The sequence below is a fragment of the Phyllopteryx taeniolatus genome, chromosome 19, assembly GCF_024500385.1.
Source record: "Phyllopteryx taeniolatus isolate TA_2022b chromosome 19, UOR_Ptae_1.2, whole genome shotgun sequence".
Lineage (NCBI taxonomy): Eukaryota > Metazoa > Chordata > Actinopteri > Syngnathiformes > Syngnathidae > Phyllopteryx > Phyllopteryx taeniolatus.
In genome coordinates, this window is record NC_084520.1 from 12,464,840 (window position 1) to 12,477,512 (window position 12,673).

At 40.3% G+C, this 12,673-nt stretch overlaps 1 protein-coding gene across 2 annotated transcripts; it reads right to left on the reverse strand.

Moving 5' to 3' along the window:
- Positions 1-4,706, reverse strand: LOC133469303 (protein PFC0760c-like). Of its 2 annotated transcripts, XM_061756197.1 has the most exons (4): positions 4,030-4,706; positions 2,602-3,919; positions 1,025-1,069; positions 1-922 (listed from the first exon to the last, which is right to left on the reverse strand). In XM_061756197.1, exons 1-2 carry the CDS (start codon positions 4,067-4,069, stop codon positions 2,610-2,612), a joined length of 1,350 nt encoding a protein of 449 aa, XP_061612181.1. In that variant the 5' UTR covers positions 4,070-4,706; the 3' UTR covers positions 1-922; positions 1,025-1,069; positions 2,602-2,609. The 2 variants fall into 2 exon arrangements, with proteins under 2 accessions (XP_061612181.1, XP_061612180.1); XM_061756196.1 differs by having other exon boundaries at positions 1,025-3,919.
- Positions 4,707-12,673: the final 7,967 nt, after the last annotated feature.

The following is a 12,673-nucleotide window of genomic DNA, read 5'->3' on the forward strand; positions in this document are numbered from 1 at the left end:
AGCTAACTGCACTTCACAATTGTGCAGGATAACCGCTGATGCAAACTTTACAGGGTCTTTCAATATCTAGAACAATATGACAGATTTTGAATATCCCACCCAACAATATTCCAGCTTTAGTTTCTTTTTCCGCTCGGTTAGAGGCAAAAAAATTGATCACAGCCGATGACGGGCATTTTATTTGGATGGTGAAAAAACAGCACTGGACATAGTTGAACTATATGACTGTGCTCAAAGTCATCATAAGCATCCATCAGTTTGCAATGAATTTAATCTCATCCTTTCAATCAGTTCATGATGCTGCTATTTCGTTCTTCGTGGTTTTCTTTGAATTTTTCTGCGGACGGTGTGGTCAGGGGGTCGTCCACCATGTCTTGGTCCCAGAAACCGTCCCCCTCCTTTGACGGTCTCTCCCCCTCGGCCAAGACAATGATGCCCGAGCTGTGCGCCAGATGCCCGCTTAGGCTCATGACATACACGTTGGCCTGCGTTTGTAGCATTAGTGGGGCTTCGACATCAGTGACGTCTTGCTCAGCACTGCCGTCAGAACTGTTGCCATCGAACTCATCCCACCACCGGAAACTGCTGCTGTCTTCCTCCTCTTCCTCCTCCTCCTCATAATCATCTTTACAGATATTCCTCGACAAGCCGAGCAGAGGGTCTTCTTCCTCCGCGCTTCGAATGACACCTATCTCAACCTCAGCCCCAACAGCTGCTTCCAACTGATTGTCACTGTCAATGATAATGTCAATGTTTTCTTCATTCTCATCGACATTCATGTCAATGTCATCGTTTGGCCACGGTTCCGCCTCGTTCACAAAGATAATCTCTTGATTCACGATAAAATCAAGTACGACAATGTACTCCATGTTAGGGTCGTCGTTGGGTGGTCTGTTTCCTATAAGCAGCGGAATATGGTAACCTGAAATTCATTGAGACATAGATGATGCAACTGTTAATATCGAAAAGAACGAGTTTGACCCTAAATAGCTGCTGGGAAACATGCTTGAAATCATGAACTTACTACTCGGGCCATTGTGCCATCCATCGCCTTGTCCTTCCATTTTGTCTAAAAGGAATCCAAAATCAATAATAAAACGTCTTCCTCATTGTTGACATGGGTCTCAACTGTGCATATGAAATAACAGTTAATTCAAATCCAAAATACAGGTGTTTATTTACTGTTAGAATTATTAATTGTAATTAAATACCACCGTTGGAAATAAGGCCACGTGCCTTACTGTTAGGCAAGAGTAGCACATAATGTCTCCTAGATAAGCAAAGATACCAAAGACAATGATAATCTCAAAATATTATTGTCCAAAAGTGTAAGTCTCTATAATTTTCAATGTTATATTATTATTATTATTTTTTTTAAAGTCCTACTAAAATGTAACGAAAAAGGTGTAAAATCAAATATCAAGTTTTAAAAGTCTCAAATTTGGACTTTCTGAATATTTCAACACATGCCCTATCTAAAGAAATCTAATCCTACATCCACAACAAGTTACTGACAAAATACCAAAAATGATCAATATTTGATTGTAATTTGTTAAGACACCAAAGAAGAATCCCATTAACTATCATTCTGAACTCATGCGTTCCCCAATTAATCTGCTATTCTAAATGATGCTTTGTGTAGACATACCTTTACTTCAGGGACCTTCTCTGAAAAATTGTAGTTTGTATACAGCAAAAACATTCAGGTGACTAAACAATTTAGGGGTGAACTTTCGGGATTGTTTACTTGTAAAAAAAACACACTTCAAACATTAACATTTTTTTGGGACCAAAAACTGGTGCTCAGTGCATGCAGGAAAACAATGTTGGCTTTAATGCTCTGTGTCATCGCCACATCTTTTGTTACCTCCTTTCCAGGTGCTTTGAACAAAGCAATTTATGTCATCAACACATGACCGTGTGCGTATGTGTATGATGTCGCTATTTCAGTTTGCTTAACTGTTCTTAAACTAGTTTACAAGTCTGATCATAAAAGAGGAAAATAGTTTTCGCTTTGACTGGATATAATGTGTACAAATGTTATATTGGGATTAATTTCACAATGACCATTTTACAAGTAAAACTATCAGTACTATGTTGTCTTATCTGCAGAAATGATGAAAACATTCTGTGGCACTTTCCTTACATTAGGAAAATGTAGAAAAAAAAAAAAAAAAGCAAAATCTGGATTTAGATATACATCGTAATCCTCCACCAGTGCACAATAATTCATTAATTCCCTTGGCAGGGGTAATCAAGAATAAACATGTACAAGACATGCATATTCAACTACCTATTCGTTTTGATTCTAGTTTTAATTAAATCTCTGAATGTTCTGAACTCCTGTTTCAGTGTCATTGTTGTAGAGCAGCACAATAATGCTGCCTGGAGTTGTGCCATCGTGTGAATATAGCTCAGCGGACGTCATGCTGCTCCTCTTAAGCCAGCAAACGAGTCGAGACTGAATCAACAGCGCCTCTGCTGGTTGCCGTCAGGCAGTGCACTTCATTTCGCCTCAATTGCGTCGAGACACGATCCAATCAACTATTCCGAACAATCGGCGGAATTCTCCATCATCAGTTAATGAATTATCATCCCTACCTCGTGAATTATTTCTCGCTGTCCTTAGTTTCTTCATCTTGATTGTCTCTCAACCTGTTTGAGGACGATCCAGGCCGAACATCTGGTTGGACTTCATCCAAGTCGCTACCGGAGGTGTTGCTGTGTCGAAAACGCTTCTCCCGTCTTCCTGTTTCGGACGGATGTCCTCCTTCTCCTCGCGGCCTCTTCCTCGAGGATTCAGGCGGGAGGTCCTCGTCTGCATCATGATCACTCGAACAAAAGGCAAAGTCCTCGTCTTCCGATTTTGATATGAAGTTTTTTTTCCGCGTTTTTTTCCCCCATCTGTCGTCTTGTGAATCTACGTCGTCGCTTGACCTTTGCTTGGCTGTACAACAGCGGTGGTAGTCATCGTCTTCATGAATGTTATCAGAAAAACTGTCCGAATTGCAATCATCCCACCACTGGAATTGTTTGCCCCTGCTCGTCTCATCATCTTCATCCTCTATAGACCTCTCCCTTGACGGTCCTGGCAAAGGATCGTCCAAGTCTTGGTAGACTCCAGGGTGGAAATGTTTACTCTTTTCATTGACAACATTGCCAATGACACTACGACCTTCAATATTTTCGATTTCATTGTCAAAGTCTTCAAAACCTTCATCGTTATTACAGTCATTCTCTTCAGGATCTTCATTGTTATTACAATTGTTGTCTTCATCGTCTGTATTATTGACGGCATTGACGACATTTTCAAAACCGTCGTCTTCATCAATATTCTGGTCGTCCTCGATGTTCTCCTCGTTGACTTCGCCGTTTTGGTCTTCGTTGTTGTCGATCTCGTCAAAGTCGTCGTTGTTCACCAAACGCAATTCAAGGAAAATGTCGTCAAATACGTCGCCGTGTTGCAGCGGCCTTACGCGGATTCTGAAGAGGAGCACGGCATTCTCGTCATTCATGTGCATGTCGTTCATATTGTTGTTGTCTGCGTGGTATTCGTGATGCTCTTCCATTTCGGCGTCGTTGTCTTCAACGTCGGCATCGCCGTCGCTGTCTTCGGTAACGTCCTCTTCGTCGTCTTCAATATTCTCATTATCCTCGATGTTTTCTTCCTGATCATTGTCTTCGATGTTATTGTCGTCATCGATCTGTTCCTCGTCATCGTTATCGTCCTCGTTGTCTTCAATATAGTCGTCCTCGTCGTTGTCTTCGTTGTTGCCGTCGTTGTCGATGACGTCATTATCGGGTGGCCTTATCATGGCGTGTATGGAAAAGATGATCTCCTGATTTAAAATGAAAACCCTTAGCCCAAGGGTTTCCATATTCCGTGCGCCGTTTCCTATTGGCAGTGGAATACGGTAGCCTGCAACACAGTTGACATGCGTAGATGATATTATCATCAGCATAGAATCATACAGAAGTCAGTTTTACCCAAACAGAGACCAATGATGAAACCAAATGTCAAGTACTTACAATTTGGACCGTTGTGCCGTCCGTCCCCTTGTCCTTCCATTTTGTCTACAATAAAGATAATGTCAGTAAATAAGACATGGGAATTTACTATGGTGATATGTTTCTGAGGACAATTTATTTAGCGATGACTGGTAAAGTGGTTATAAAATTCTTTTAAATTAATTATATTTAAAATGACACCTTTTTTCACATTTATATTGTTTCTTACAATCAAAATATTTTTCCCCCCTATGTGTTATTGCAGTTTTTTTTTTACCATGTGTATTTTTTGATAGCTGGAAGGTGTTGACTTTTTATTGCAAGGTTTAGAAAACGAGCACACACGATAAACAAAATATTCAACTTGTGATTGGCTTCTAAAGAAATTCAATGTTCTTGAAATGTAAAAGATTTTGGCCCTGCCTCCCAAAACCATATGTCATCCCGGGCAATGACATCACTTTTCAATATGTCATTAGGAGTGTTTGCGACATAAGCTTAACGTGTGGTTGGATCAGCTTACCTTAACTTTGGGGAAGCGGCGTGAAAAATGACACTTTAATAAGCTGTTAGTAGTTGACGGTAACATAGAGGCTTCTTTTGCAACTTCGGCAGCATTTTAGTCCTTGTCATGCTGATGTGGACTGAAGGGAATGGGTTGCACGCTGTGAAATTAAAGTGAAGCTATGCCATAAAGATATCAACTTCAAGCACCGTTCATTGCAGGTGGGCGGGGGTGGGGGCGGGGAAGGGGAAGTCCAGCAGTATGTGGGAATAACACTGGCGGCTTTATTGCTCTGTGACATCATCGCTTCTTGCCATCAAATTGCTTTGAACGAAACACTTCATGACGTTTACATAATTACATGTTTGAGTGTGATGTCACATTGAAAGTTGGCATCTCGACCATGCGATACAACTACTAATCTCACATTTGACAGTTTTCACCATGTATGGTCCAGGCTCTTTGGCTTTTGCTGACTTTCTTCAATCCTGGTATTACTGGCATTATCATAAATTCTGGTATTATAACAATACAATATTGGTCTCTTTAAAATTGTCTCTATTGGCATCATTGAGGTTTTATTCAGAATGTTGTCTTTATTATTCATGTCAACGTCTTCACAGTTGTAATTTTCTGTGAATTTTAATTATTTTATATCGCGTCATTAATATCGTCGTCTTTAATGTTGGAATTGTCTAGCTTTACTATGGGCACCATTATGTTCAATATTGGCATCATTGTACAGGTACTGCCGCTTTCAGTATTGAAATAGAGGTCAATGGTAATAGTAATCAATTGAGAGGAGAAAAGGGCAGTATGTAATCTGTAACTTTTTTTTTTTTTTTTTACAGTGGTACCTTAAAATATGAGCTTAATTTGTTCCTTGACCACGCTCGTAACTTCAAACACTGTGCCACCGGGGGCAGTATAATACAGCTATAAAATAAGAAGAGTTCCACAATTAAGTGACTCAGTATACTGCAGTACTATTAATCGTCCATCGCAGAGGATAAAGAATATATGCCTGTGAGTATGGTTATATTGTCTGGCTATACGCGTTGCTCCACTGTGTTCAAATATCCGTTGCTAGCATTATGACCACGCTATATAGATGCTAGTCGTAAGCCTTTCTACGGCGTTTCCCATTATGAGTTAGCATGACGCTAGTAGACTTTAAGGCAATTATAAGTGGTTGTTTTAAATATGCAACATGTAAGTCTTTGTTTTTTAATGCCACTGGGAGTGACATTAAACAGATTGAAGCCAAAAACATACCTTTACTGTTTAGGGCAATGGCCCTTTTTTTTGTACTTTCAATATGTCTAAATGGAATCAGATCACATTAGTGATTCACATATGTAACACACTCGCAAAGTTCTGTTCTGATACAAACTTCTTAAAATGTTCCTGGAATTAATCAATCATTCCCACTTCTTCCATGTTGTCTGTATAGTACGAGCAACAATGAGTATTCTAACCGAACAAAACTCCCACGTCTCGTCATTGACATTCCAAGTAGAACAGCTTGATAAACACATGAATTATGTGTTGACTACAGAAGCCTATTTGCCACTGGATGGCAGTGTTGGTTTAGTTTGCCCTTTTGGCTTCATTCACTATATAGAACCCATTCAAAATTCCTGCAACTATGGACGAATCTGGAATAATAAATGGGTGATTCATTTATGAGACTTTATTTCACACTAAACACTTGATGATGATGATTATGATTTGTACATCTGAAGCACATTCCTGTTGTGTGTTAACCATTAAAATAATAAAAAAAAAAAAAGAAAAACATTCCTCAATCCAAGGCTAATAATTGCCAATAAGAGTTTTTCTTTTAAATAGAGCTTAAGTAATTAAAATAGTATTTTTGAAATCAACAGCCTCGAGTGCAGGCTTTAACATTTGGTACTTATGTTTTCTGTGAGGTCTCAAGTATCTTAATAGTGAAAAGGTTTTCTTTGTCACTCGCTTTCTTGCCAATGGTCATTTCCGCGTATTTACCTTCAATATAGTTTGCACAAGGTGTAGATGGGCTCAGGCAGTGTAGGTCAGTAATTAGAATGCAACACTAAACCACTCCTTCCATTTGGTTTAAAAAAAAAAAAAAAAAGACGGAATGAGCTTAATGAGTGTCTATAGGAAAATCTAATTCGTTTAGGATGTATGGGACATTTATGCTTTGTCGCGTGCTTACATGGATCAAACTAACGTCATTCTTGGTTAAAACTATTGAAAATTCTCTAGACAATTGTCTTGTTCTTCAACTTTACTTTCTTCCAAAATGAATTGACGTTCCCATGGGGTCAACGAAACCCCGATCTTTCCATTCAGGCCTCACAAACAACACTTCAGCATGGCCCAAACCTTGAAAAGCCATATATGGCCATTCCCTAATTGGCGGTTCTTCTTTCAAAGAGTGATTAGGTGTTGCGAAGAGTGCAAGGCGCCTCGTTTCAGTCCATCTCCAATGCCGGAGGGGACAAAAGAGGTACCCCCTTCTCCTGTGGAAGCAGGGGGCGGGGGGGGTGACACCAATAAATCCCCTTTTCCACTTCCTCTCCGGTGTGTTGGGGTTATGTCAGGAATTTCCTGGGTCCCATTGTCCCCTTGGGTGCTCTGTTTTTGGTAACCCATCACCAAGCATTCTCTGCTGTTCGCTGTGCGCGTTCCCTCCCCTCTTACACACAAACGCGTCCATAACCCCGAGGCGGCGTCCCCCGGGTCCCTTGGTGTGAATAGAGCACCTCGGCTGAATACGACAGACAGGCAGGCGTCGGAACATCAGGTTCAGCAGCCCAAGTCATGCGCTCATGTTATTTTCACCTGTTTTGTTCCTTTGGCCTCATTGTGTGCTGAGAGCCATTCAGCACTCAATGCCTGTTCTGCTGTTTCAATTAGCTGAACGAAGCGCTGACAAATCAGCCAGTTAAAGGACAGTTACACCGCCGCGTGATGTTTTACTGCATCTTGTGTTTAAATGAGAAACCTGACATTCGTTTCGTAAATCGAATGGAACTGTGAAGCTATTTGTTAGTTTTTGTGTGTGTGTGCGTATATAAAAACTGAACACTGTAGTCCTGGGAAGGCAGTCACCGATCGGCAGTGGGGAAAATAACACCATTGAAAAGGAAGTGTTTCTTTGGTTTCACGCACTAATAGTCCCCAAAGGTTTGAAGAGATGAAAATGCACATTCTCGTGACTGAATAGTCCCAACGGTCACTATGGACTTGCTATTTTCTATTTCGTTTCAGGTATCATTCATACAGATGTGAGGCCGTCATCATTTGACAGCTTATGCTTTGACCTTTCTGTAAGCATTTCATTCAGTTTCTCTCTCCCCAACTGCAGTTCAGGACCAGTTTGAGAAGAATTTTGGTCATCATACTGCTGCAACGCATAGTACCGTCTTTACCTAGCTTTGCGCGAACGCCTGCTATAGCAGTTCGGTATTTTCATCACCTTCTGCTGCATGGTTTGTCAAGAACAGATCGTGTTTCGAGAAACTTGCAATGCAAAATCGGTAAAGTGCACGAGGCATTCATGTGGGACTTTGGGGAAATTCTGAAGTCAGTACCCGCAGAAAACCCAGGCAAAGGCACAAACCTGGATTTGAATTCCCAACCTCAGAACTGAAGCAGATGTGCTAACCATCCGCCCACCGGAACCACTACGACATAACTAAATATGTTTTCGATCTAACATTGAATTACCGGTACACGTGTTCTTTGAGCACAGTTTTCCTGTTATGCAGCCTTCCTAGCTGGTTGGTGCCCCATGTACTGTAAACACCACCGTCAGGGACTGTCACAATGAGTAATTTCACCGTTCCTCATGTCACCTTTTAAGACGTCGTGTATCCATTCATCGCCAGCCCTGAGTGCACTTACACTCTCGCCCTCTGGCCTTTGCCGTATTTATGAAGCCGTCAGGGCCATTATTTCCCATCACAGACGCTCCAACGCCACATTTTGACACTCATCGCCTGGCATCATTACAACCACCTCCAAATAGCACAAGTTTGATTCGTTGTTCAGCGGGGCTGATGTATGTTGTCTGTGTGTGCGTGATTTAGGACTCTCGGGGTTGTACACACGTTACGAAGCAAGGCGCCATCGCGGCCTAAAAACTATTAGGCTCTGTAAATACACACTGTGGCGAAAGTAAACATTCTCAGCATGCCATCTAGACGCACAGAGGGGTACTCGGAGACAGCCACTGGACACGCTGTGAGGGGGAGATGTGTGTGTGTGTGTGTGTGTGTGTGTCGTCAGGAAGATGGCTATTGAAAATGTATGGTCCAATTAGAGGGAAAATTCCAACATGTATATTGATGCAGGGATATTTAAGTCAAGTGGTCAATTAAGGAAATTAAACACAACATCCTTATGATGACCAAGAACCAAATTATTATTATATAATGTATTTATGCTCCCCTCATGGTACTTTCGGTGTTTGTGTGAGGAAGTATACAAGACTGTGTGTGTGTGTGTGTGTATAGTGTACAGTTTAATGCTGATTTTTAGCTATATATGTGGCACCGCAGCAGTTAAATGTTCTCCATGAATAATACTATCATAAATGAGTAATTATTTTAGACGTATTCATGATTTAAAAAAACAAGGAAAATGCAGTGCTTGCTAACGATTATAAAACATTGATGTAGCGGGACTGCTTGTAACTTTGCGCCACTTACTGGCGTTGCCATGGAAACAGAACTAAGGATTTTTTTTCTTTTTTTGTATTTCCTCGACCATGTTAGTGCCATGCCACCCACAACTCTATTTACAGTATGGCCTTATACTTGAGTGCTTTCGCAATACATTAAATCAGTATAGTTATTCAGTGACTATGATTAAGATGTTGCATTTTCATGTAGTAAATACAGTGTATGGTCATATTTGTACTATTTCTATAATCATGAAAATATATTATTGAAAGTGATTATATAATGGGCCTAATAGCCAAGTCAAGTTTGTATAGTCCTTCATCACAAAAGAGTGTCAAAGGGCTTCACAGGCCCACAGTTGACAAAGATTGACGATTGCTATTTTGGGAGTCCAGTTAGAAGACCATTACAATAACCAAGTCTACTGGAGATAAAAGCAGGCATTAGCATCGCCTGGTCTGCTTGGAACATCCAAGTCTTCATTGTGGATGTGTTCTTTAGCTAGTAGAAGAAACATTTTAACAATCTGCTGAAAGTCAAATCTGCTGAATTTGACTTTCAGCAGATTTGATAAAACTGCTGAAAGTCAAATCAGAATCAATCAGCACACCAAGGTTTGGGACGCTTGTCTTTGGTTTTAATGAGTGACTCTAGATATTTACTAACAGCAATCCTCTTTACTGCCAAAAACAATAAGCTTGTTTTTGTTTTGTTTAGTTTTTTTGGTGGTTTAATTGAAGGAAATTTTGGTTGGCCACTGTATTTATTCTCAATATGATTGCATGTGCGCCAAACAGACTACTCAACACCATCACAAAGCACAAGATTTTGTGAAATTAATACGGAAGTGTGAGCAGTATTAGCGTTACACACGCATGAGTTTATGACATAGGTCTTGTATTTTTTTTTTTTTTAATCCTGTGGAAGAGCCTTTACAGTACATTTGCTGCATTACGCTCTTCAGCCACTGAAGAATGTGTTGCACTCTCCAGTGAGCTGCCGCACTTTGCCACATGTAATAAATGATCTCCTAAACTAAGTGTCAACCAGAGTCGGGGAAACCAAGACAGCGTGTCGAACGTCCTCGCGGCATCGCACGCATTTCCTGCCCGTCTGCTTAATTGTCCTAAGCCCTGCTTGATGGTGATGACTGGGGGGTTCGATTTCCATCGCCTGTTATTTCGACCGCAGTCACCTGTTGTGCAGCGGCCAACATGGCCGCCGTGTTGATGTCACGGCATGTCATAAATCCCGTGCCCACTGAGACTGAAATCCAGGTCAAGTCATGGACATGATGGATGTGTTGAGATCATGCTGGGCTCCTGATCCTGGATCAGCATCAAAGCACTGGAAGAGACAACAAAGAAGAGCTTTTAGAACATTCACAAAAGAACTCGCAGACGTAAACTTGATAGACTTTTAGTCTTACTGACCAATCGCTGCCTTGTGGTGCTTGGAAGCTCACGCCAGGAAGAGTCCAACAGATCTGTAAGAAAACTACAAACTGGCACTGCACATGCAGTACATTTCCCAACCTTTATTTAGCTAAGGCACATATTTTACATGAGAAAAGCATGGCACACTACCAAAGAAAAATGTAACAAAAAAATATATTCAGTACGTTCCCTTTTATATTGTGTTTCACATATCGCGGTCGCGCTATATAGCAAAGTTTCCTGTTAAGAGTACTTTTTCTTTTTTTTTTGCGGTGAGATTTGTATTTCTAAAGTGTAAATTTGATTGCAGTGTCTTTGGTAGGGGTCTTCTTAAGCCTTGAACTATAAAATCCTTTTATCACTTTTGGTTTATATTTGACTATTACTAAGCTCATACTGTATGTTTGTAATAGTGCTCGGACTTGAAAAACGTGCTACGATACTAAGACACTGATACCACTTTTACCAGCCTGAAATATACCTTGTGGAGACACTTTAAAGTAAACAAAACACGGATGACATCATCACTTAAGTGTTCAGGGTTAAAATATTAGTCATGATGAGTTGTTGAAACTTATGCCATGTTCAAGAAAAGTTTGTTTTTATGTGATTAAAATAAAACCTTTTCTTCAAAATTGCAAGACATAATAGCATAATCAAGTTTTGGTACTTTGTATCGGCAACTACTAAGTACTTGTACCTGGTCTGAAAATGTATCGGTGCACCACTAATGCATATTTCTATTTTCATTTGGTGCTTGTAAATGTTTGGGATGTTCAAATACGTTTGAATGGGTTGAAAAGGTGCGTTTTAACACGTACATATAATAAACCAATATATTACTGTTCACCTATAGGTCTTGGTTTTTATTTATTTTTGAATTATGTTTAGAAACTGCTTAAATTTAAAGTTTCGATTTGATTACAGCTTGTGGGAGGGCCATTTTCAAGCTTAAACAATTTTTTTTTTCTTACATTTCGTATTTTCTATAAATTGCATGCATGCCATTTTTTGTCTTCAAAAATGTTTATTTTCAAACATATATTTTTAATACATTTTCATGTAGGAGTGGTATTTTAAGGCTTGAACACAATATATATATTTTTTTGCTTTATACAGTCTCTATCGTGGGTGTTTTTGGAACTCGTGATGAACGGGAGCTCACGATCTGAAAATAATGCGGACCTCGTCTCAATTCACTCAAACAGTTTTTCCCATCCAGTTTAAGAGCATTTGATTGGTCTACCCGTCACTAAATGTTGCTGTCATTGGCGTAAATAACATTTTCAACCAATGAAGTCAAATTGGATGGTTGCGGTGCAGTGGCTGACTATAACAGTTCTATATTTGCAAATGTTTTGGGACACTTGTCCAGTTCGCCTCCCCGAACAAAATGTGGAGTTACGTTTGTGATGTTGCACCTGAGCGTGGACTTGCTTATTATCTGAAGAGTTAATAGTTAAGGGGTCTTGTACAACCCTTAATTGACTGACTGATTGATAAATGTGTCTCAATTTTGTCCATATTTCAATTTGGCCTGCGCCTTGCTTTTTGGCTCTCATAAGTGCGAACTAATATTTGACACATACACACACCAGATGATACCCAACATTCCATCAGTCAGACCACTAATGTGTGTGTGTGTGTGTGTGTGAGTGAGAGAGAGATCCACTCACCACTCCCCTTCAGTGCTCCATCTAATACCCTGTCATCATCAATAACCTCAACTCTGCTGACTCACTGGCTTTTACCACCATGGGGTTTGGGCCTTAGTTACAGCCACGCAGCCTCGTCTCCGTCTCTGTCTGCGTTGGTGTGTATGTCAGTGTGCTTTTGCGCATTTAAAAAAAACAAAAACATTTTTTTATTTTTTTTTAAGGGGTGCACCTATACCACTTTCCCCCCCCCCCCCCCCCCCCCCCCCCTCACATAGTACTGATAGTTGATTAAGTCTTGCAATTATTGGATAAAATGTTTTGTTCAAATATTGCTCAAAAACAACTTTTAGAGTAACAACTTGTCATTACTGACCTTTTAACATCCAACTG

What these genes read in the sequence shown, in the direction of transcription:
- LOC133469303 (XM_061756197.1), bottom strand. Translation starts at nt 4,069, where the DNA reads ATGGAAGGACAAGGGGACGGACGGCACAACGGTCCAAATT. An exon ending in ACGGCACAACGGTCCAAATT is followed by an intron (nt 3,920 to 4,029) that starts GTAAGTACTTGA and finishes ACTGTGTTGCAG; the next exon opens with GCTACCGTATTCCACTGCCA.